The sequence below is a fragment of the Mustela putorius genome, unplaced genomic scaffold (genome assembly GCF_011764305.1).
Source record: "Mustela putorius furo isolate JIRA1106 unplaced genomic scaffold, ASM1176430v1.1 tig00000743_pilon_pilon_pilon, whole genome shotgun sequence".
NCBI lineage: Eukaryota > Metazoa > Chordata > Mammalia > Carnivora > Mustelidae > Mustela > Mustela putorius.
The window spans coordinates 7,270,409-7,295,961 of NW_025421464.1; the positions used below are offsets into that span (position 1 = coordinate 7,270,409).

The 25,553-nt window shown below is 47.6% G+C and overlaps 1 protein-coding gene across 1 annotated transcript; it reads left to right on the forward strand.

The window, feature by feature from the left end:
- The first annotated feature begins 483 nt into the window (after nucleotides 1–483).
- Nucleotides 484–24,209, forward strand: LOC101690800 (lipopolysaccharide binding protein). The gene is made up of 15 exons (XM_004746447.3): nucleotides 484–707; nucleotides 2,402–2,516; nucleotides 3,686–3,814; nucleotides 6,974–7,129; nucleotides 7,731–7,794; nucleotides 11,180–11,243; nucleotides 13,850–13,941; nucleotides 14,449–14,625; nucleotides 15,927–15,986; nucleotides 17,233–17,400; nucleotides 18,859–18,926; nucleotides 19,431–19,473; nucleotides 21,234–21,297; nucleotides 22,114–22,190; nucleotides 23,815–24,209. The coding sequence occupies exons 1-15, from the start codon at nucleotides 584–586 to the stop codon at nucleotides 23,857–23,859; spliced, it is 1,446 nt and encodes a 481-aa protein (XP_004746504.1). The 5' UTR covers nucleotides 484–583; the 3' UTR covers nucleotides 23,860–24,209.
- Nucleotides 24,210–25,553: the final 1,344 nt, after the last annotated feature.

Here is a 25,553-nt window from a genome sequence, read left to right on the forward strand (position 1 = left end):
TATGTACTTAACATTCCAGAGGCAGAAACTCAGGGTTACCAGGCATGCAAACGTTTAAAGATTTGCCAAGTTGCTTTCCAGAAAATGTTACCACCAGCAAGGTTTGAGAAAGCCTGGTTTCCCAAGGGGGGAAGGGGGAAAGATTTCTTCATACTCAACTCTGTTTGTTTTAAAAAAGAGAAAAGAATTCGGCTGGTGCCAGACATGGCTTTGACTCCCAACTCCCTGACTTGCCAGGTGCAGGATCTTGAGGGAGGGACATGACCTCCCTGAGCCTCCTAGTCTGTAATACCGGGCCTTGCCAGCAGTGAATGTGGGGTCTTTTTGTGGGAAGGGTGGACAGAGATTGTCACCTGGGGCCAGGCCAACCCACCCTCTGACCCGGATCAGCAGCAACGGGCTTCTAAGCATGACCCGTGACCCCAGCAATGTCGCAAGCCAGTTCCAGTCTCTGTGCCTCCCATTCCCAATGCCACGAACCAGATCCCAGGAGCCGCCCCCACTCAGGAGCCACCTCTGCCCCAACCCCCTTGTTACTTAAGGGAGCGGGGCCCCGTCTGGGCCACCGCACTGGGAATCCAGGATGAAGCCCTTGGCTGGGGCCCTGCCTTCCCTCCTGTTGAGACTGCTGCTCACATCCACCCCGGGCGCCCTGGGCACCAACCCTGGCCTGGTTGCCAGGATCACTGACAAGGGCCTACAGTATGGTAAGAAGCTGTGGCTATTGGCTGCACTTGGCTGGACTGCTGGGCGCCAGACTGCTCTGGGGACAGCGGGGGACACCAATGGGGCACTCTCCCTCGGGGTGGTGAGCCAGGGTCTGGCAGCCTTGGCTCCAAGTCTCACCTTGGTGCCCACCCACAGTGCTGCTTGGGCAGGTGACTTGTCAGAGTGGGGGTCCGTGACCAGCCGCCAGGAAGAAGGATTTGGAGAAAGAATCAATTTGGGAGAAAACTTCCAGCATACGGCGCAGGAGATGGAGAGCAGCCAGAAGACAGGGAAGTGTGTTATGAGTCCCACTGACCGGGGCAATTCTACCGGAAAGTTCTTGGTTGAGTTTGAAAACATGTGTCTTAAATCTAGAAGGCAGACTGGTGGTGAGCCAGAGAGGGCAGGAGGGAGCCTGCAGGGGTCCTGAGACTCTGTCCCCTCCAGTTCCGGGGGTGGGTGGGGGGCTGCTTCAACACTCAAAAGTTATCTGGCAGGGACTTTGATGTACGTTATATCTCCACTAGAAAGAATGAACAAAAGTAAGATGACTTTTTGAAAAAAGATGCTGAAACAAAGTGTCAGGATTCGCCCATCCAGAGGGTAGGGAGCTGAGGAGTTTCTACACCACCCTCCCCGGAACTGAACCAGGGCTCTCCTCACAGTCCTGAGCCTCAACTGCCTAATCTGTTCAATGGGGTAATAACATTTCTCCAGGTAGGGTTGTTCGGAGCAGAGGAAAGGAAATCAGGGAAGGCTTCTTGGAGGAGGTTCAGAGAGGTACAAAAGATAAGGGACACTTGGCCAGGGATAAGGGTTAGCGCTCTGGCAGAAGGACTGGCATGGCCATTCTCTCAAGGGAGCAGTGCCAGCTGGAAAGAGGGGAGTCCCCTGGTCTTCTGTGTAGACATGCGCTCCCTGAAAGCAGAATCCTGAATCCTTCATGTATCCCAACAAACAGAGGGTATTAGCAAGTGTTGTTTATATTGAAATCCTAAATCAGGCAAAATTTGCCTTTGGTTCCTTTCCACTGTGTGATTGATTGTGCCATGTTCTCTTAGCCTATTGGCTAGAGTTGGACATTTTGGTCCTTTCCATATTTTTAATAACATAAACCCCACTTTGCCATTCCAGGCATCTGCTCAGTGCCTGCCGTGGGCCACGCACCAAGCTAGGAGTGCGTGTCCTCCCCCCAACCCCCTTTTTGCTCTGCAATATCTCCTTTAATCTTCATGCCAGCCCAGTAAAGAAAGTTCTGTTGCCATTGCCATGGAGAAGGCGAAGCTGAAGCCTTGCCCAAGGTCACCAAGCTAGGAAGATGCCAACACCAGGATTCTATCCCTCAGATGCTTACAGTGTCTTCTGCACAGCCTAGATGCCGAGAAGGACGGGACAGAGGAGCACCTGCCCTGCCACCCATGCATACAGTACTCCTCCCCTTGTGGGGTTGCTGACAAAGACACCGTTTTCCTCATCCATAAACTGGGCACCCACATAATAGCACTGCGTGAAACACAGTGATGCACCTCTTTCTCATGTCACTTTGTACCCAACAGGAGCTCAATAGTCTGTAACTGTTGTTAATACTTACAAGGAAGTCAGCCTTTCTCCCTAGAGCAGGTGGGAGCCACTGAAGGGTTTAGAGGGGAGGGAAGCCAGGCCAGGCTGACTTGCAGCTTTTTCTTGTCCACAGTGGCCAGGGAGGGGTCAGTGGCTCTGCAGAAGGAACTGCTCAGAATCACACTGCCTGACTTCACCGGGGACTTCAAAATCAAGCCCTTTGGCCGAGGGCACTATGAGTTCTACAGGTGAGGCTCCCTTCTGCTGGGGCCCTGAGGTGACTGGGGGTGGGGGTGGGGCTTTGGAGGGAGGAGAGGGAGATTCTCCAGGACATTTCTGGGCCAGTAATGGAAGAATTCCTCACAACATTCAGAGCGAAGTCCTGGGAGGGAAGTAGGTCCCCCCGACTTATTCATTCATCCAGCAAATATCAACGGAGACCTATACTAGCTGTGTGACCTGAGCCTCGGTTTCCTTATCTGCAAGATGGAGATGACACTGTGATAATCCAGGCTTCTGTCTGGCCCCTGCCTATAGTCCGGAAGAGAAGATAGACCTTAAATTTTCAATATAGTAGCCCAACTGTTAGAGCCGAGGTTTGTCCATCAGGAAAGCTTCCAAGAGGTGGTGGCATTTGAGTTGAGTCTTCAAAGGATCATTATACATGAGCAGCTGATGCCAAAAAAAGGCATAAAACACTTGTGGAGGAACAGGAGATGGAGGAGGACAATAGAGTCACCGCTCAGCACCCCTCCCTGCCCACTACCATTCATGGCTCCACTCATTCTTTCTTTTATTCACTCCATCAGCGAACGTTTATTGAGCACCTACTATGTGCTGGGCATATAAAATGGAACTTGATCACTCTTTTCCCACCGATTGCCCCCACAATATGTGTCATCTTGGTTTGTTTCTCCAGCATTTCGTGTCTTTTCTTGGGGTTGGCCTCAGCCTCCCCTGAATCCGTTCCCCCTACTTGGATCTGTTGAGGGAGAGATGGCCCCCAAAAGGAGTTACAAACCCAAAGGGGCGTGTTGCTGTGTCCTATTCCAGATCTCGCCCAGGATCCTGAGATTCGTGGGCTCTGATCCCGATGGTGTGACTCTGGACAAATGCAGCTCTTCCGAGTGGTTTTACTTCCCCCTCCGTAAAAAGGGAACAAGAACAGTGCTGTCCCTCCTAGAGGCGCAGGTGACATAGAGGAGACAATGCATTTAGCATGGCAGCATGGTCAACACAGAACACACAGCAGGTGCTCAGGAAGTTGGGGGAGACCCACAGCGGCCCGGAGCCGGCTCTGCCAGCCGAGTCCCCGTGGGGTGAGAGTAGGGGCGGCGGCAGGGGCTGGAGCAAGAGCCCCGCTGCGGCTGGACCCAAGCTGGGGCTGACGTCGTGCTCCCTGTGTCTCTCTCCTCAGCCTGAGCATCCACAGCTGTGAGCTGCGTGGCTCTGCTCTGAGGCCCCTGCCCGGCCAGGGCCTGAGCCTCAGCATCTCTGACTCCTTCATCAGAGTCGAGGGAGAGTGGAAGGCGCGCAAAGCCTTTGTGTAAGTAGATTCTGCTCCCAGGCTCTTGGGCCCTTGGCCTTGGCATTTGTCCCATCCTTCTTGGGTCCAACGTGTTCCTAGCTCATTGGAAAGGCCAGGTGGTGGATGAGAAGAGCACACAGGGATCTGAGGCCTGGCTCTTGGTTGATTCTGATTCTCTTCCCTTCTCATGCGTTGTGGGCGAGCTGAAAGAGAGAATTCTGTATCTTTTTAGTTTGCTTTCTCCAGCAGCAGACCAGAGACAAGAGTTCAAGTGTAAGTACTTTATCTGGGAAAAAACATAAGGAAACGTCCATGGGGGTGGAGAAGGGAGGTAGGGAGGGAAGGAAATCAGTTGGGCAGCCGACTGGGGACCTCAGGAGACCATGTAGGCAGAGCACACCTCTGAGTTTCCCCAACTCAGCCATTATGACCCTTCCTCCTGTTTGCCGTTGGTCAAAGGCAGCTGGCTCCCAGGGGCATGAACTCCCTAGCATTTTGAACTGTTTTCAACCTCCAGAATCCTTGGATGGAAGGTAGATCAATCCGCTTGAGCCACCGTACTAAAATATCACAGATTAGGTGGTTTCAACAACACTTCTGGAGATACAAAGTCCTAGATCAAGGTGTCAGCAGGCCTAATTTCTTTTGAGGTCTTGTTCCTTGACTTGAAGATGGTGGCTCTCTCACTGTGACCTCACATGGTCATCCTTCCGTGTGCAGGCACTCCAAGTGTCAATCCGTGTCTTCTTCTTAGAAGAGCACCAGTCAGGATTCTGGCCCACCCTAATGGCCTCAATTTTTTTTTCCCAAGTTTATTTAAGTAATCTCTACACCCAACATGGGGCTCGAACTCACAACCCCGAGATCAAGAACACTGCTCCCCTGACTGAGCCAGCCAGGTGTCCCCCTAATGGTTTCAGTGTAATGGCATCAATTCTGCAAAGGCTCTGCCTCCAGTGTAGTCACATGCTGAGGTCCTGGGGTTAAGGCCCTCACCAGACGAATCTGGGGTGAGGGGTTCACAATTCAGCCCATAACAGAACGGTGGGCCAGCCTTTCCTGGGTGAGCTGATCTTACTTATATTTTAGACCTGCACTGTCCAATCCAGTCATTTCTAGCCACGTGTCTCCACTGTGTACTCAAAAAATGGCTGGTCCAAACTGATACCCGCTCTAAGTGTGAAACACAAGATTTGAAGGTTCGGTACGAAAAACAACAGAAGAAACCCCATTGGTGATTTTTATGTCGTTAGGTTGAAGTGACAACTTACGCTATTAAAATTAAAATTAATTTTACCTCTTTCTTCTTGCCTTGTTGAATGTGGCTCCTAAAAATGTTTTCATTACCGATGGGACTCACGTTCCGTTTCCATCTTGCTGGAGAAAGATGCTCAGGATGCAGGTCACTTGTGTAGGGCACATTCATTCCATTTCCACAGAAAGAATCAAGCCAGCCACTCTGTCTGGGCTTTTTTCAGTTAAGTATCTCAAAGATCTTTTTGTACGAGCAAATGAAAATCTACCTCATTCTTTTTTTTTTCTTTTACCTTTTTTAACATAATATTTTTATTGAGGTGAAATTCACACACTGTAAAATTAGCCACTTTAAAGTGAGACATTCAGTGGCATTTAATACACTCACAATGATATGCAACTACCACCTCCCTCTGGCTCCAGAATGTTCCCATCCTCCTCCTCCCTCCAGTGCCCTAGCCCCCGGCAACCACAGATCTATATTAGTTCTCTATGGATTTGCCGATTTGGGACATTTCATACAAATGGAATAATACAATACGTGATATTTTATGTCTGGCTTCTTACATTTAGCCTAAGATTTTTGAAGTTCTTCCACATGCATTAGAGCTTTATTCCTTTTTTAAGGATAAGTAATATTTCATTGTGTAGTTAGACCATGTTCATCCTTATTCTTTTTTTTTTGAAAGGGGCAGGGCAGGGCAGAGAGAGAGGGAGAGAATCCCAAGCAACCAGCATGGGAGCCCAACACAGGCCTCGACCTATGACGCAGAGATCAGGACAGAAGCTGAAATCAAGAGTCGGACACTTAACTGACTGAGCCACGCAGGCACCCCTACCCTCATTCTCTTTAAAGCCTGCATAGCATAGATGCCTACAACTTAACTGAACCTGTCCCTATTAGCTGACCTTTAGATGCTTCGTCACTTTTTGCTGTGACCCGTGATGCTTCCGTGAACCGCCCCATGCATATATGTAGACGGGAAGGCCACAGAGTAGAGCCTTAGAAGTAAACCTCCGCGGCCAAAGACGCGTGTGTGAGAGGCTGGATCCCAGCCATGGATATTCCAGAGGGGATCTCCCCACCACAGCCCCTGGAAACTCTGTTTACACGCACCTGCTCAAGCTTCAGAATTTTCATCCATCTGACGGGAAAACTGGCATTACTGTTATTTTTATTTTTAATTATATTTTAATTTTAATATGTCTCATATGCTTCTTTCCAATTGAACTTCCTATTATATATCTTCAATACCCCCCCCCTTTTTTTTTCTTTTGGGTTGCTTTGTCTTTTCCTTATTAGTTTGTATGAGCTTGTTCTTTGTGTATTAAGGAATTAGCTTTTAGGCCAGGTCACCATGCAGAGTCTTTCTTTCTTTCTTTATTTTTTTGTTTACTTTGAATATGGTATTTTTTTTAAGATTTTATTCATCCATTTGACAGACAGAGATCACAAGTAGGCAGAGAGGCAGGCAGAGAGAGAGAGGAAGAAGCAGGCTCCCCACCAAGCAGAGAACCTGATGTGGGGCTCGATCCCAGGACCCTGAGATCATGAAGACAGAGGCTTTAACCCACTGAACCACCCAGGTGCCCCTGGTTTTGTTTCTTTTTTGTCTGTTTACTGAAATTTTCATTTTCTATGCTGGCAAGTTTATCAACCATTTCTTTTAAACCTCCTTAGACTTGGATTCTATGTAGAAAGGCTTTTGGTCCCCCATTCCCATCAATAACTAGACCCAGGCTCTCTTCCTGACCATCTATGTTTTTAATTGTAATAAATCTTTACTTTGTAATAATTTTCCTAATTAAATTTCTGCTCCAGCTCCTCTTATTTTGGGGTAAGAATGGAGCTTCATGTTTTACTCCTACATGGTGGCTGATCTTAGTCTAGGAATGGTTGATTGCTTCTCTTATTTCCTCCAGGAAACTACATGGCTCCTTTGATGTGCAGGTCAAGGGCATTACCATTTCCGTCAGTCTTGTCTTGGGCAGGGAGCCCTCTGGGAGGCCCACCATCACTGCCTCCGGCTGCAGCAGCCATATTCAAGACGTGGAGGTGGACATATCGGGAGGTTTGGGGTAAGTCACCACGGGGACACTGCCCAGCCTGACCCCTGCCTGCAGCCCGAGTCCCATCCAGCCCAACGCCTGGCCTCTGATAAGCACAAATGCCCATGTATAATGCAGGGGCACATCACAGGTACTTGGAGGTCATTCTTTGGGGGACCCTGCTGAGATTAACAGATACAGGTTCGAGCCAGGAATACTGGTGGGGACCACCATCAGGTGAATGAAATCTATTAGAGGAACACAGGGCGTTTGGCCGAAGGAGCATGCACGGACAATGTACGAGTCTGTGGGTACATATCTTTGAGTCTCAGTTTGCTTGATTAGAAGTATGTGGATTCTCAAGCCTCTCCCCTAAATCCACTGAATCTGATTGGGGCAACAGGGGGCTGGGAAGCCAGATACACTGAGTCAACAAATGTGTTGGGGGCTGGAACTCTGCATTTTCATCCTGTCCAGGATTTGGAGACACAGCAGGGTCCCAGAACGGTGGGGAGGAGGGATCCCTTAGGGACCGGCCTGGTCAGAGGCCAGGGCCAAGCTTTCTCAGCTGCCTCACTGTCCCTGCATTTAGTGGCACAGAACTCACCGCCCACTGTGCTCCTCTCTCCAGGTGGCTGTTGAATCTCTTCCACAACCAGATTGAATCCAAATTCCGCAGAGTATTGGAGAGCAAGGTAGGAATGTCCAAGCTGCTGGCATCTGCTGTGTCACTCAAGGGCCAGGTGGGAGCCCTCACTGGGCTTTGGCCCAGGATGGCCAGGCGGACTGGCCCAGACATATTTAGGCCCAAAGCCCAGAGAGGACAAATCATTTGTCCAAGGTCATGGAGCATGGCCAAGCTGGGGCAAATTGTAGGTCCCTGGACTCCAAGTGTGTTTAGTGAGGCAGAGAATGGTTCAATGTTCAGGCAACGGTAAAACAGCGGGGGTGAACAGAGACTCCTGCCCCTCCCTCTCCTTGACCTTGCTCACTGTCTCCCTGCCCTCCCTCCCGCACTGCCCTGTGCTCCATAAGGCCAAAAAGGAAATCAGCACTTAGGTGCCAGCAGACCCCAAGCAGGACACGGGAAATGTGAGAACCAGACTGGAACTCTGGTTCCTACCTGGGCGTGCTCACAAGCATCTGCCCTGGAGGGTAAGGCAGCACAGAGCGTCATTTTTTTTTTTTTTAAGATTTTATTTATTCACTTGACAGAGATCACGAGTAGGCAGAGAGGCAGGCAGAGAGAGAGGAGGAAGCAGGCTCCCTGCGGAGCAGAGAGCCCGATGTGGGGCTCGATCCCAGGACCCTGGGATCATGACCTGAGCCGAAGGCAGAGACCTTAACCCACTGAGCCACCCAGGCGCCCCCAGAGCGTCATTTTTTGCCATTAAAAAAATTACGTGAGATCTCCGAATTTTGAAATCTCTGACTACAACTAAGAGGTTTCATGTTAACAAATACTCACTTCACCCAAAAATCCCATTTCTGAGGTATCGTGGACCTGGAGCTGTGTCTGTAGCAATGACAGCGTCGATGGAGAAACTCATGAAGGCGGAAAGAGGAACACAGACACACAGACACACAGACTCTCTCTTCACTGGGGCCCACGGACTGGTCTTGTTTTGAGTGCCCCTAGTGGTTGAAGTGAGAATAGCAGACAGACCCCACAGCTGGCAGACCAGGGGGGCAGAGTGCATTCTGTTCCTTGTCTTGTTCTGGGGTCCTGGGGTCTAGGTGAGCTTAGGAAATATGACAGCCTCCTTCTTGAGCATCTCATTTTCGTGTTGCCATGCTTTTCTCAGTAGGCCATAATATTCTTCATTGGTGTGGATTTCTACTGCCCTGCTGATGACGGTGCAAATAAGGATTATCAATAATATTATATAATAATAGTAATATATCACAACTAATTTTGATATATACAATTAATTTTGCTTTGATTAATTAATGTAATTAACGTGATGCAGAATATATCACTGTATAACTATTCTTATTTGTAACAATGGTGGCTATTTATTGAGCCTGTGATCTGGCCAGGAGTAGTGTGCTAAGTATTCAACCACTGAATATGTCATCCAGCTTAGCCACAACCTTTGAAGAAAGTGCCGTTTTCTGTATTTGACCGAGAAGGCTCTAAGCAGTGGAGAAACTTGCCCAGTGGTCACCTTGCTAGTGAGGAGCTGGGTCAGCATTTGAACTTCCTAGAAGGCGGAGCAGCTTGTACCAAAGGCTTTCTAGGGGCTGGGTGTCTTGGGAAAGATGGAGACCTCCCTGGATCCCTGACCCTTATGGGTCCTCAGAAATTTCCTTCTTCTAGGAAAACAAAGAGCCTGGTACAGACCCTTTCACATTCCCCACTGATGGTATCTGACCAGCAAGGCTAAGAAGAACCACTTCGTGCCTGCTTGTTCTTTGAGCCGTATAAACTCACTGTCTTAGTCTCCTCACCCCCCACCCCATCCCAAACATCCCTGGGAAGCACTTGGCCTTGGCCTTGTATCCTGTAGATGAGGACGCAAAAGCAGGGAGAGATTCTGCAAAGGTCACACAGCCAGTAGGGGACTGGACAGGATTTGAACCCAGGTTTGTTCAACTCCCCTATGACACCCTTAACCTGCCTCTCTAGGAGGCCCTGTGATGGGTCTGGGACTGAGGGCTGAAAGCCTTCCCTCCACGGTCATGCAGGTCCGCTCAGGGGTGGGGGCTCTTCAGGAAGATCTGGTGGGCCTTTGAAGGAAAAGCAAGGAGGGACTAGTCTCCTTGAGGGCTTGAGTGAGGCTAGCAGTTTCCTGGTTCCCATGAAATCAACCGTGTCAGTCCTTCACCACACTGAGCCAGCAGCAAAGGGAGACTAAGACTTCACCTCTTGCCTGCCCAGCCCCCAGCATAGAGCTTCCCACACCTCCATGCCTGATTTGTGACAGCTCACCCTTTTGCCTGCCCTTAAAATGCCAGTTCCCATACCCGTGGAGCCTTCCTTCCCCCATATACCTCTCCCTCCTTATATACATGGATGCCTCCGCACAGCGGGTGTGACCCATTATCAAAACAACTGTGGACCGTGGGGACTCGCGTCCACACACGAACAAAAAAACTATTTACATGAAAATCCAAATGTTTTAAGATATAGTAAATATAAATCCATTTGTCGTCTTTTGACATAGAAACTGCTCTTTGAAAATAGTCTCCTGATTGACATTGGACTTTGTCTTTCATGCACGAAACATTGATCTGCTACAAATTCCAGCTCAGCTTTCTTTAACCACAATGAGAATTCAAAGACATTTACAAAGCAATCCCCTGTGCAGAATCCTTCTAGATTTTCATGATTTTTTTTTCCTCCTAAGCCTTTTCTTGTGCACACTGGGAAATTTCTCTAAGCAGCTCACCTCTCCCAAGTACTTAGGTTTTCTCAGTCTTATTTCACTGGTTTACACAAGAAATATTCTGAGCGATTACAAGAGCATGTATAGCCAGCAGCTTTGGGAACACATATTCTCTCTTCTTGAGAAACATGCCATGCAAGTTGTCTCCAAGAAGGGTGTGTGCCTACCATGTGGTGGCCTCCAGAACACAGGAAACGTGAAATACGGATGGTCCCAGCCAGTCTGTGAATGGATGGCATTTCAGAAGTACCTACTAAGTACACACCTATGGGCTGGCTATTTCTACTGGCCATCTAGTTCCTCTATTCAAGTCTAAATTCTGGGGGAGGCGCAGTACCTCCCAAACGAAAGATTCACCATCTTTCAAGGTGAATTTCAGACAGTGCCTCCAGCCAAAGTGCCCGACCCGGCTGGGTAGCAGACTAACTCAGATATCCAACACCGGGATCAACTTGGAGATGTCCGGATGGACCCTATTGAGATCCACATGAGGACCTGCATGTTTTTGATCATTTCTATTCCCTGGCACATGGCACATGTGAGCACTGATACATTTTTGTAGAATCGATCAATGGACTAATATATGAAAAACAGTGACTAGAGCAATTAGCACAGTGGCAGACCAAAGCCAGCGGCGGGGGTGGGGGTGGGGGGAGGACCCACTCAGGCTTTCTCCTTCCGTGTTTTTCAGGTTTGCGAAATGCTCCAGAATTCGGTGACCTCGGACCTGCAGCCTTATCTCCAAACTCTGCCAGGTAGGCTACTCCACCCATGCGGGGGACACTCTATTAATTTATATTTATACTTATAAGCAGATAAGCATGCCTTATAAAACATTAAATGGGACAGCAGTGTAGAAAGTCATAATTGAAGTATCCTTTTCTCCCCAGATTTTCTTCCAAGAGATAATAATCTCTGGGATTTCAGCTCTCAGATATTTTCTTTCCTATACAAAAACATAAATATAAAGTGTGTAAACCTGGCGATTCACAGACCTGTACCCCTGGGGATAAAAATACATTACATGTTTATAAAAAAATTAAAAAATTAGAAAAAATATAAATATACATAATGATACAAAAACATACAATCATTATATATTCCTTTTGTTCATGAATACACATGCATATGCCAATTAGGAGTATATATCACTCTACACATTCTTTTCTTCTCTTTTGTGATTTGTGTACCTTGGACATCTTTCTGTATTAGGGCACATAAATTTATCTCATTTTTCTAAAAAACCTTTTGGGGGCCCCTGGGGGTGCTCAGTGGGTTCAGCCTCTGCCTTCAGCTCAGGTCATGATCTCGGGGTCCTGAAATTGAGCCCCGCGTTGGACCCCTGACTCAGCGAGGGGTCTGCTTCTCCCCCTCTCTCTTCCTTTGCCATTCTCCCTGCTCATTCTCTCTCTCTCAAATAAACAAGTAAATCTTTTTTTTAAAAAAAGAAACTTTTTGTGGGGGTTTACAGAGAGAGAAAAGTGCTCAAGTCGTAAGTGAACAGTTCAAAAAATTTTGCCAAACTGAGCACAGGCACGTTCCTGCTCCCAGAGCAAGAAACAGAACATGATGGGGCTTTCAGAACTCCTTCACGTGAGCCCCTGCCACGGGTCCCCACTGAAGGAAAACCGCTATCCCAACTTCTTCCAACAAAGATTAGTTTTGCACGCTGTAGGTAAATGGCACCACGCCGTATTTCAGGTCTTCTATCAAGAGCAGATAGTGGGGTGCCTGGGTGGCTCAGTGGGTTAGGCCACTGCCTTCGACTCGGGTCATGATCTCAGGGTCCTGGGATTGAGCCCCACATCAGGCTCTCTGCTCAGCAGGGAGCCTGCTTCCCCCACCTCTCTGCCTACTTGTGATCTCTCTCTCTCTCTGTCAAATAAATAAATAAAATCTTAAAAAAAAAAGAGAGAGAAGATAGTTTTCTTGGCTCTACTTTAAAAGATGAAGTTGGTTCATAGTGCTGCATGAAGAGTGAGAGTTCATTCATGGTCCTGGCTGGACGCCGCTCCACAGTGTGGGGGTCCCTCCCTTTACTTACCCATTCTGCTGTTGAAGACCATTTTGATTGTTGGGACCATTATGATTGATACTTCTTTTTTTTTTTAAAGATTTTATTTATTTTATTTGACAGACAGGAGATTACAAGTAGGCAGAGAGGCAGGCAGAAAGAGAGGGGAGGAAGCAGACTCCCTGTTGAGCAAAGAGCCCAATGCAGGGCTCGATCCCAGGACCTTGAGATCATGACCTGAGCCGAAGGCAGAGGCTTTAACCCACTGAGCCACCCAGGCGCCCCATGATTGATACTTCTATGAATGTTCTAGTACCTTCGGACACATGTCTTTGGGTGTATACCTGGGAGAAGGACAGCAGGCTCACGTGACCGTTACGGGTTCTGCATGACCAGATCCTTCCCGTTTCCCGAGGTGGTTGCAAAAGACTTCGTTTTAGTAGCTGTGTAGTTCCATCATATGTGTAATCCATCATACGGATGTGTCTGAGGTATTCTGTAATGCCCTGGCCCCTGGGCCCCCCACTCGCTCGTTGGCCGCTGTCTTTCAGGGGAGGCTCAGGCAGGCACAGACAGCCTAGTGCGTGGGACATAGGACTCTCGTTCCCCTAGGGCTTTGAAGGGGAGTTTCTGGGCCTTCTGGACATGGCCTGACCTTCCTGGTTATTTGGTGTGTGTGGATAAGAGGCAAGTTTCCCTGAAGATCAAGGCTTCAGTTGGAAACTGGGAAATAATAACCTTGATTGGAGAATTCTCCCCATTCTGTGGCTTCTTTGGCATGAGGATGTGGAGGGCTGCCAGACCTGGGCTCCTCCTGCCCTCTGATGTGTGTGCATGCGTGTGTGTGTATGTGTGTGTGTGTGTGTGTGTGTGAGAGAGAGAGAGAGAGAGAGAGACCATGGAAACCACTCAGGTCCCAGGCTGAGCATACCACCCCCTTCATGGCTAACCTACCAGAGGGACAACAGAAACATGTCCTCTCTTTCTTTTTTTTTTTTTTTAAGATTTTATCTATTTATTTGACAGTCAGAGATCACAAGTAGGCAGAGAGGCAGGCAGAGAGAGAGAGAGGAGGTAGCAGGTTCCCCACCAAGCAGAGAGCCCGACGCGGGGTTCAATCCCAGGACCCCGGACCATGACCTGAGCTGAAGGCAGAGGCTTAACCCGCTGAGCCACCCAGGCGCCCCTGTCCTCTCTTTCTTGAAGGAACATCTTTTTGCTCCAGGGCTGGGCTGGGTAGAAGGTCTTGGCAGAGGGGCAGGCACCCCTGAAGAAAGTCACAAGAGTGTGGATCAGTCAGAGCCCCCATCACCTGGCTTCTAATTCTTCCCCTCCCCTGGCTCACAGTCACAACAGAGATCGACAGTTTTGCTGGCATTGATTACAGTTTAATGGAAGCCCCTCGGGCAACAGCCCAAATGCTGGACGTGATGTTTAAGGTGAGAGTCCTAGAGCAGGGGCGAGGGTGGGTGCGGCCCCAGCAGAGCATACCCTCAAGGCCAGCCCGTACTTGGGGTCTCCTGTCTCTCTGGCTTCAGATCTGTCCTCATCTCCCCAGTGGCTTGGGCTGTGTTGAGGGCAGGGCAATATGGAGTGGTGGGGAGTGCTTCAACAACCAGGGCTCCAATAGGAGTCTTACAAGTCTTCAGCCTTGAAACCTTCCCTCTTCTCTTCCGTCATCTTGACCATCACGTAGGTGAGGTCAATCAGAACTGGGCAAGGTGGTGCAAAGGGTATTAATGGGTTAAAAATGCCAAAGCTGGGGAGCTTTTCATTTACAGATTCTGGACACACAACACTTTGATGTGTTGTGTTTTAATGGTAGAGTTTCAGGCAATTACTTTCCAAAACCCCCTACTCAGGCTGTATAAGCAACTGCCTAGCTCGGATGTCCAGCACTGGGGTAGACTTTGAAAAGTTCAAATGCATCCCATTTCTCTCTCCAGGGTGAAATTTTTAGCCGTGATCACTATTCCCCAGTCACCTTCCTTGCTCCTGTCATGAGTCTTCCTGAGCAACAGGACCGAATGGTCTACTTTGCCGTCTCTGATTATGTCTTCAACACAGCCAGCCTGGTTTATCATGAGTCCGGATACCTGAACTTCTCCATCACAGATGACATGGTGAGGATAATGACAGAAAAACATGCACAAATGACAGGGTGGCTTATCCTTTCTTCTTTCCTTTCCACCCCGTTTATATCAATGATATAGGAAATTATTGAGAAGAACGATTCAGACAAGGAAATATATAAATTAGTACAATTTCCCTTTTCACTTCAGCTACCAGGAAGCTCGAGTCAAATATCCTTTCTCCATTAGAACTGAGAAAGACTGTGACTTCTTTGTCTGGGTTTTACTTTTGCCCCTGTCTAGACCTGTTGTTCTAATTCATATTTTCCCTCATGCTTAGTTTGTAGAGGCTTAAAAAAAAACTTAAAAATTTAGTAAATGAAGCAGGTTAATGGATACACTAATTTAATGCATAAAGTTATACTGAATAGGAAATGAAACCAAGTTAAAAGTGAAACACTACCATGAAAACATTGTGCCCATAGTTGAATTTATTTAAAATAAAATATCTACTTGGAAACTACCTTGTAACCAAAAGGAAAAAGGTCCATGATTTAGTGATTCGTGGTGAAAGGAAGCAGTCTTTCTACAACGTACATCTAAAACAAGAGTCTCAAACGGGACTTTGTATAAGGAATATTAAATTTTTAAGTGGATTGCATCTTTAATAATTCTCCAGTTTCTTTAATATTCCTGGGTTTCAGAAAATTATTTCTTGTAGCTTTTTGTAAAGCTGAGGCCTCATGAACGTCAGGATGATGACAGCAACAGCGCAGCCCCATTGTGTGGTCCAGCTGGCTCTGACGATAGATGGGATGCCACCTAGTGGGTGGGGGAGTGGCTTGCGATCTTTTGGGTAATTTCTCACCTTTGCACCTTTCTCGCCTTTTATTTCTATTTTCATGTCTGAGCAAGGCACCCCTCCAATGGTGCAGTCCTTTCTTCTAGCAGACTGGGTCATAATGACTGTGTTTTATAATAGCTGTGCGCTGGGTCCCATGTAGGTGTTGTGTGCACACCGTCCCATTCAGCCCTCGCGATGGCCTGATAGGCTCAGAGAGGTGAAGGGACTGGCCTGTGACCACACAGCAACAAAGCCAGGAACCATACCTAGGTCCTTATGACTGCAAATCTCACTCTCACGGATCCTCTGTAAGCGTCCTGCATGTCACCTGTGTCCCAGGAGAGCAGCTGAGGCCCTGGCAACTGGTGAGTGCAGACACCTCACTGTTGTTATGGTAACCCAGGTAGTCAAGAGCCGCAGTCTTGAGCATCCTCCACCCACCTCTCCATCTTTCTCAGACCTTCAGCTCTCTGGTGGGAGCGCCCTAAAACTTCGTGTTTCTTTGCAGGTTCCCCAGGGCTCTAACATCCGGCTGACCACCAAGTCCTTCCGCCCCTTCGTCCCCAGGGTAAGCCTTCTCTCAGACCTTGGCAGGTGCAAGCCAACCCCACTAGCCTCCAGGGGTTTCCCTTTAAAACCACGGAGCTTCTCTCAGCTTAACCAAGAGTCAGAAGGCTGGCAGTGAGTCCCCCAGGGAGGGCAAGTTCTTCCTGCTGCTGGCTCCAGGGCCCCTTCTCTCCAAAGCCCAACAACAGAGGGCTGAGCCTCATGTCTCTGGGAACATGAGTCGCCCAGTCTTTCACCAATGATATCTGAAAAATCCCAGGGAATGCCAACATGTCCCGCCAAATGCACCCTAATTAATAACATCAGACAATTAGAGAAGACACACTAGGGACCAGGCACAGTTCTTGGTGCTTTAAAAATTATGTTTTGAAAGGATAATAAATGCTCATGGTTCAACATCCAAGAGACATAAAAGGCTCTAGAGTGGAAAATTTCCCATCCACTCCTGGCCCCTAACCACCCAGTTCCCATCCATAGCCTACCTCCTTCTGGGGATAGTCTATGTATATTCCAACAACTGCTGTGAATCCTTTCCATTTTTTAACACAAATGGAGGCATATCATACACACCATTTTGTACCTTACTTTTTTGCCTTACTGTCCCGGGAGCTCACTCTGCAGAAGTAGAAAAGAAGATTCCTCACTCGTGTTCTCATGAACACCCAGCCTGCCATCGTACGGACTCATCACTGTTGGCTCAGCCAGTCTCCCAGGAAGGACCTGTGGTTGTTTCCAGCAGTTGCTACAGCAACCCTGTCATCACGGGGCTAAATTCATCATTTAATCCCACAGAAATCCATCTGTCCTCTCCCACACCTTCCCAGTTCCCCCGCCCCAGATGTGTCTCGGACAGGCAGTCATGTTGAACATCCAAGGCTTGACAATACCCATCCCGTTCTTGACTCAACAATTCCACTTCTAGGAATGTACCCCCTCCTCCCAAAATAGCCAAGGGTACTCACAGGAGTGGTCATTATAAGGGCAAAACCTTGGAGACCACTTGATGCCCAGTGTGGTTAGATCTGTTACAGTGCCCACGCCCAATGGAACCCAATGCAGCCGTGAAAACTCCAGATGTCTGACAAGACAAGATCTCCAGGTGCACCATTAAGAGAAAAGCAAACAGAGCGTTTGTGAAAATAAAATCAATCGAAAAGCATTCTCAGCTTTCTTTGACTCCCCCGGGATTCCCCCGGCAAACCTGCATGTTTCCTTCTCTTGTCATAATATTCTCATTCTGCCCCCAGTTAGCCAGACTGTACCCCAACATGAACTTGGAGCTCCAGGGAGCAATGGCCTCTGCTCCATCCCTGAACTTCAGTCCTGGGAATCTGTCCTCGACCCCCCTGATGGAGATCGAAGGCTTTGTCCTCCTGCCCAGCTCCGTCAAGGAGCCTGTCTTCCGGCTTGGTGTGGTAAGGCTCAAAGCCTTTGCAAATGCTGTTCCCTTTTTCTGCATGCTCTTCCCCCTTCCTTCAGATCTCAACTTCAGTATCCATTCCTCAGAGAGGACTTTTTTGATTGCCTCTTACCACCTTAGGCTCCCTGTCATCTTTTTTTTTTTTTTTCTTAAAGCACGCTATTGTTTTCCTGCATAGCATTTATTATAAAGATGCTTACGTAATTGTTTGCAGGTTTATTTGCTTAATGTTTGTATCTCCAAAACACTGAGACAGGGATATTATTGGGAGGAAGGCATAAGGGTCTTGGACTTGTTTGCTCTGCAGCTATATCTGACCCCTGAAGACTACATTTCCCAGGCTCCCTTGGACTTTGACTTCTAATAAAGTTAGCCAATGGAAAACACTGTCAAGATGGCGGGAGGAAGGAAGAAGCCTGAATATTTCTTCCTCTGTCTTTGTCCTGGTCCGAGGCTCAGGCAGTGATTCTGTCACTTCCATGGTGGTTCCCTTAACCCCAATCCCTCCTCTGTTCTCTCAGTCCTGGGGTGGAAGCGGCTTCCTTCCTCTGCTGGTCTCTAAGTCATCCCCTTAGCTCTCTTTGGCTTCTCAGCAATTCCATCACTTGTGTAAGCACCTCCCTATATCAAAGGCCCTGTGGGTTAAATATTGAGAGGGTTCTCTCCTTTCTCAATGGGCTCTGTCTGACATTGAAGGGATTCTGAGTCCTTTTGGGTTCCTGCTCACTGAATGGAGAACTTTGTTCTCTTGTGTCAGGTTGGAAACTCAACAAGACAAATTTCTAGAAGGGTAATTGCTCCTAGATGCTATATCTGCAATTTGATATTGTTGTTATTGTTGTCAAATTTGTTGTTATTAATATATTATAAATTTTAAAATATTATTAATATTATTTTTATTATTATCACCACTAGGATAGACTCTTAGCTGTGAGGTAGCTAGAAATTATCCCTTTAGAGATCTCCAGGGATAGGCACTCTACACCTCTTGGTAGTCTGTTTGTTCAAAGTTCAGTCACTATCACAGTCACCAACTTCAAGTAAAAAATGTTCAAGTCCAAGTTCAAACATGTATTGAATACTTATGATGAACCTTTTGGGAGTCCACAGTTAGGGAACAAGTTCCTGCTTTAACTCACCAAGTTGTTTGTTTAAAGGAAACAGCTGGTCCTAATAGTTATCCTTCCTATATGTGACAGACTTTCTCATTTAGTTGTTTTTTTAAAATATTTTGTATTGATTTTTATTTATTTATTTGACAGAGATCACAAGTAGGCAGATAGAGAGAGGGAAGTGGCCTCCCTGCTGAGCAGATAGCCCATTGCAGGACTTGATCCCAGGACCCTAGGATTAATGACCTGAGCTGAAGGCAGAGGCATTAACCCACTGAGCCACGCAGGTGCCCTGACTGCCTTTCTCATTTAAACCTGTTTTCTTCTACTGGAATTTCCAGGCTACTAATGTTTCTGCCATGTTGACCTTCAACACCAGCAGGATCACTGGGTTCCTGAAACCGGGAAAGTAAGTCAGCCTCCTGCCCCCGTGGAGGCATTCAACTGGGCTCCTTCCATCTGGACATTGTAGCTGATTCTCTGTAGCTGGGGGTAGGGATGGGAGCAGATCTTCTTCTCAATGTTAGGGGTCTATCACTGGAGAAGGAAACTTAAATTTTACCTCGGTTAGCTCAATTCTTTTCCCCCACTGGTCGTGCCTCCCAAACATCCTTTCTGCCTAATTCCCATTACTTCCAAATTTCTAAAGAGTTTACTAATACTGATTTTTCTTATTTTTGACATTAGCCATATTGACTTTCTGACATACATGACTCACGTCCCCTCTGTGAGTCTTCCCAGTAAGGTTGCATCGCTGATTTGGTTCTTAGTCATCTTTCTCAGTCCCATCACTACACCATCCTTGGTTCTGTGTCTTCTTAAACCAGAGCCTCCTTTCTGGGGACCCCCACATTGTTTAGGTGTCCCATGGGTATCATGCCTGCATCTCTGACTTTTGCCTGATTTGTTATAGGATACAAGTGGAACTGAAAGAATCTAAAGTTGGGGTGTTCAATGTAAGTAATCATTGTTTTTATTTAATATAATTTAGTGTGTTTCCTAAGCAATGCTATGGCACCTATAGAAGAAAATAGAAAAGTGAGAAGAGCTACTGTCTGCCATAACAAGTGTAGTTCTTGAGGGCATGGAACAAGGGCCAAGGAACAGTTACATTGCAATAGAAGATAAGTTATAATTAAATCTTCTGTTGGACAGAATTATTTTAACTACAAGAATACAAAGCCAACTAAAAATGCCTTAAGCCAACAGGAGGAATTTAAATTAAATTAAATTAAATTAAAAATGAGGTTTCAGGCATAGCTGGATCTAGGTGCTCAAATTAGTGCATCAAGAATCTCTCTCCATCTCTCCTCTTTGCTTTCATCCATGTTGACTTCATTCTCTGACTGATTTTTCCCACTGCTAGAAAACATCAGCATTTTGTAGTTTAATTTTTTAAAAATTTAGGTGTTAGCTCTCATTAGGTGAATCTGAGTCATGTGACCATTCTTTAGCCAATCACTGTGGCTAAAAATTAGACAAGGCCAGTTGACCGAACATAGGTTTCATCTACACTCCGGGAGCCAGGATGTGTGGTCCCAAGCCACATGGACTGAGATTGGAAAGGAGAGTTCCCCAGGGGGAAATTGGGACTCTGTTATTAAAAGAAGAGGAATTAATTGCTGGCCTGGCTGAACCGAGAAGTGATTTCCACCAGGAGAAACAAGTGGCAAAATGGATGGCCCCTATTTGAAATAAGAAAGACAGTGGGAAAATCAGTGTGGGCTGATGTGATCAGGGAGAAATTTCTGACAAGAAGGAAGACGGGGTGATGACAGCTCCTCCTCACAGGCCAAGGAGGAGATGGATGACCTTAACCTCCAATAATTGTCTTCCTTTTTACCATCCTGCCCACACTGACCCCTCTGGCCAGCGTCCCCCTGCCCTGCGCTGCCCAGACCCTCCCTTACCGACTTACGAAGTAGAAACAACCACATAAACTGTGGAGAGAGACGTTGCCCACAGGGATCCCAAAGGATGACCCCTTCCAGGGAATGAAGGAGGAAGTAACTAATGACACACTAATATTGCATCTGTACATGGCATGTATAAGTGTCCTATGAGGTAAAACATTCATATGTAAAGATTCACAAGAAGTCATCTTATCGGGTGTTCAGAGCATGGAATGCCGAAAGCAGGAACTATAGAATCAGATAAATCTGGACTCAAATTCTGCCCCAGCTTCCCCATTTCTAAATGTCACTTTCATTCTGTGGGCCTCAGTTTTCTGGTCTGTGGAATGGAGGCAGTAATATCAACTTCAAAGGGTTATTGTGAAAACTGAGTCCGGTGTAGATGTAATGTTCTGAGCCCTATACCATCTACATGGTGAGTGTTATAAAATTGTATTTCATAATTTGTGTTTTGAAATTTTTTAAAGAAATTATTACATAAGTAAATTGGGAAAACATTATGTGGAAAAAAATTAAACTGTGAAAAAAAATTAAAGACAAAGCTAAGTCAAACCTTGACGTTCTTCCTAGAGAGAAGACGGTTGGGTGAATAATCTTCCAAGGGTTTCTATCCTTTTGTACACAAAAAAATGTGTTTCTTAAAATAGTTTTATAATATAAAACAGTAGCATGTTGTAGGCATCTATCTGAAATTTGCTTTTTTCAGTCTTATTCGCCATGTCGCCCCATGCAGACATGGGGACGTTTATTGGTGGGCAAAATGGCACATGTGGTCACGGTGTATCTCTCCTGTTCTCCACCAGGTGGAGCTGTTGGAGGCGCTACTCAACTACTACATTCTCAACACCCTCTACCCCAAGGTCAATGGTAAGAATCATAAGGGATTTTTCCATGTCAAGGAGGACAGTGTTCTTTGAGGGAAAAGGAGCTGAGCTTGGAGATGGGAAACATGGCTTTCCTGAAGGCTGAGTGACCTTGGGTTAGTCAGTTGCCCTCTTTGAGCTTCAGTAGCCAATGAGATGGGAGTTTTGAAGGTGGACTCCTCTCCCTCCAGGGCTCTAGTGAGGGTTAGGAACTAAGGCGGCTCTTTGGGGCAGGGAAAACCTCCTCCTAAAAGAGAAGGAGGGATTCACAGAAGTGTGCCCCCATGCCCTGAAATGGCAGGTAAAAGACTAAGGATGAAGCTAAAGTAGCGGGCACAGGGCAGCCCATCTTTGAATTCACATTTTCCAGTCAATGGCCAACTCCCTAGTCAGAAAATAAAGCATCAAGCTCTAAACACCATTTCCATGAAGTCCTGCTTCATTTGGCCGCAACAGAAAGCAGGATGAGAGTAAGGGCAGAGAACAGGTGCCTACTAGCTTCTTACCATGAGTATCTGCCTCCCCATACCTCCCACTCCTCCCACATAGCACCAGGGCTGGGAGCTCAAGCTCCTGGAGCAGCCTGCCGGGGTTGATATCCCAGTTCTGGCTGTGTGACCTAGGACAAGTTAGTTGGCCACTCTGTGCCTCAATTTCCTTATCGGTAAAATGGAAATAATAATCTTATCTACCTCATAATCTTTAAATGGGAGTATACTGTACACAGAGTTGGACAAGGGAAGCTTCTTTTTTTCTATGACTTTACTTATAATTATTATTTATTTACAAATCTCTCTCCGTGCTATGCCTCAACCTCCAGAGAAGTTGGCAGAAGGCTTCCCCCTTCCGCTGCTCAAGGATATTCAGCTCTATGACCCTGTTCTCGAGATCCACAAGGTCAGTGGGTTCCGACGGGCTTTTGAGGAATTGGGGAGGGGGGCAACTGGTTTGTTTTCCAGGTTCAGAGGCCGCAGCTTCGTGGGTGGGACTCAATCCAGTGCTGCCACTCAGAAAGGGGAGGAAGGCCCCAGGCACGCTAGATGCCATGCAGCCACCCACATGTTCTTCAGACATGGCACCCCTCCTCGGGCAGCCGGCATTGGACACAGCCTGTGCCACACTGCCTTCCACGTCCCCACCCCTGTGGGTGACCTGAGGGAACCTCAACACCAGCTCAGTTTGAAAATACTGTCATGGCAACAGCACAGGCTCTGAGAGCCATTTGGAAGTTTTGAAAATTTCTTCTAAATTCTTTTTTTTTTTTTAAGATTGTATTTATTTATTCGTCAGAAAGAGGGAGAGAACAAGCAGGATCATGACCTGAGCTGAAAGCAGACACTTAACCGTCGGTTAACAGAACCATTAACAGAACCAAAAGTTTGAGCCATCAGAGACATCATTTACTGAACCATTTCCATATCGAGGAATACATCTGAGTCTTTGCTCTCCACGCCACGGATCTGATCAAGCATTTTCTGGTGTGTCTGTGCCCATGGTTCAGGTTATCTTTCTGGAATAGCGTCTGTAAGGAGGGATGACTGGGTCGGGAGCCCTGTGAGCAGTAAAGGAGATGCTGTGCTGTGTCTGGGACATCGTCAATCTCCAGCAAGTAACAGCCGCTGAAAACAAGGAAGGGCAGGAGCACGTGGGTGGCTCAGTCAGTTAAGCATCTGCCTTCAGCTCAGGTCATGATCCCAGGGTCCTGAGATCGAGTCCCGCATCGGTCTCCCTGCTCAGCAGGTTAATCTGCTTCTCCCTCTCCACTACCCCTCCCCACATTGTGTTCCTTCTCTCTCAAATAAATAAGTAAAATCTTAAAAAAAAAAAATAAAAAGACATGGAAGGGCAACAGCGGGTCAGGGACATGGACACACTGACCCACTACTCTGTTTGAAAGACTAATATCCAATGTCCTTTCGGACCCAAGGATGCTCAACATCCTACTGCTGAGAGTTTACAAGGACTCGGACAGCTGGTTAATTGAAGTGAGGACCGACAATTCATGCAGCTGGCCTCAGCTGGGCACATGAGAAATCATCAGAAGATTTATTATAGACTCTCATGTTCAGTAGACTTTTGAGGTCATTTGTTTGACTCCCAAAGGCAAGGGCTGGGTCAGTGTGGGAGAGAATTGGACTTTGGCTCAGGTTCAGAGTTCCCACCCTTTCAGGTGATGGAAACTACTAAGGCGGTAGGAATGTAAACCTCAGTGGTGCACAATTTTGTGTTATTTGCGAGGGAGAGAAAATTTAGGTGACACAAAGGACATTTATATGGGGCCTGCCTGGAAGCAGCAGCTTGGGAAATGACAGATAAATCACCACGTCAGAGAAGGTGGCTGGAGAAAGCTGTGCTTTATGGAGACCTTAGGGATGGAGGCGCGTTTGAGATGTATAACCTGACTTGGTTTCTGGCAGAGCTCACGCTTTCCCAGACGTGGGCCTCCCTTTATCCTGGAGATGAGGCTTATTTTTTGGCGTAAGGAATGCTTTCCCATGCCATCCTGTCTTGTCTCTCCTAGGATTTCCTGTTCCTGGGCACCAACCTCCAGTACAAGAGAGCGTGAGGGCCACGACCCAGTTAGGGTTTGGAGCCCACAGCTGGACTGGCAAATTGTATTTCCAGATGTGCAGCATTTTCCAGGGGAGATGAAGACTTCTCTGTTCCCAACTCTGGGGGAGAGGTCCACTGGGGTGCCCTGGGCCTCTTCAGCGAGTGCACCCCCACCCTTTCTGCCCCTGGGCTTTCCAGCCCCCACCTCCCCCAGGAAAGACCATCTCCCTGGGCTGGCCTGTACCCTCCTTAAAAGCAGGCATCATCTTTTTTAGTCACCATCTGATCTCTGTACCTGGCACTGAGTAGATCCTCAATAAATATTTATTGAATGGTTCAATGAAGGAACCACTTGGTACTCTAGCTAAACCTCTCTACCACCCGGCCTCTTTTGTCTGCGGGCTCTTTGGAGGGTTAGCCCCATCCGTGGTCTCACAGAGGCCCACCCAGCCCTGGATCTGGCTCTGAGGCCCCCTCTGGAAGGTGCTTGACCATCTCAGTGCATGGGCAGCTCATGGGCTCACTTCGATGTGTGCTCCCTCCCTCTCTCCCTGCCTGCTGCAGACAAGGGAACCAGTGGGTCTCCCAGAGCAGAAACGCAAGCTCCTGCTGCTGTGCCCCCATTGAAACGGGTGTAAATTAGGAGGAAATGGATCCCTCTAGGTTTTTGGTCCGACCCAGATAAAGAGTTCATCCAACTGTTGTTTATGAGCCCCAAGCCCAGAGGAAGAGGCCATGATTTCTAATTACTGAACAACCAGCCTTTGATCAGACTTACTAAAGAGTCATTTCCAAGTTACGTAGTTGGGGCCCCGGGGACTGGGAATCAGAAGGCTCGTTTGATATTTTTTTTATTGTGTTAATGAGCAGCTGGATGAAGCTGCCGGCTAACAGATAATTCACAGGGAACAGACCCATTTACCCTGTGTGTGTGACAGAGATACGTTCCAAGTTGGGACAATGTGCTGTCACCCAGCTGTCGGCAGGGTAGGCAGGCCATGGCTTCTTGTCCTCCTCCTCTTTCCTTTGGTTCACTTGTCCACCTCCGTCATCCATCCCTATGGTAGACAGGTGACAGACTTGGGCTTTGTCCTTGACAAGCCAGGTGGCCTTGGGCAGGTCCCTTCCCCCCACTCAGGGTTCTCATCTATAAAATAAGGATGATAATGACAGTAGCCACTTCTGGAGCCTGTTGTCATGGTGATATTAGGTAATCAACCCAAAAGGACTTTCTTAGCCGTACTGGGAATTTGATACTGATTGGTCAGACGTGCTTCTCGAGCATCTCCTGTTTGTAGACTCAGCATGGAGGAAGTAGAGGCAGCACGGACCCAGTTTCAGTCCCCACTTTTAAGAGTGTTGCCTCAGGATTGGTGGAAAGAACCAGCCTGGACTCCAGTGCACTTGCTTTGAGCCCCTGGGCAACTTCTGTGTCCTCACCTGTCAGCTGTGTCTGGGAATCCCATCCTGCAGGGTGACTGGGGACTCCATGTTCCTATCAAGCCCTCGGGGTTGCCCAGGCCATACTAGGTGCTGGTCAACGGCTGATGCGATTATCACCTGCCTAACTTTGGGCTCCTCAGAAGCACCCCTGGGTACAAGGAGGTGAGTACAAGTAGTTTATTTGGAAGAAGAGCCCAGGAAGTTCCATTGGAGGAGAGAAAATAGGATGGGTGGAAGAAAACAGCTTTTAAAGGGCATATGATC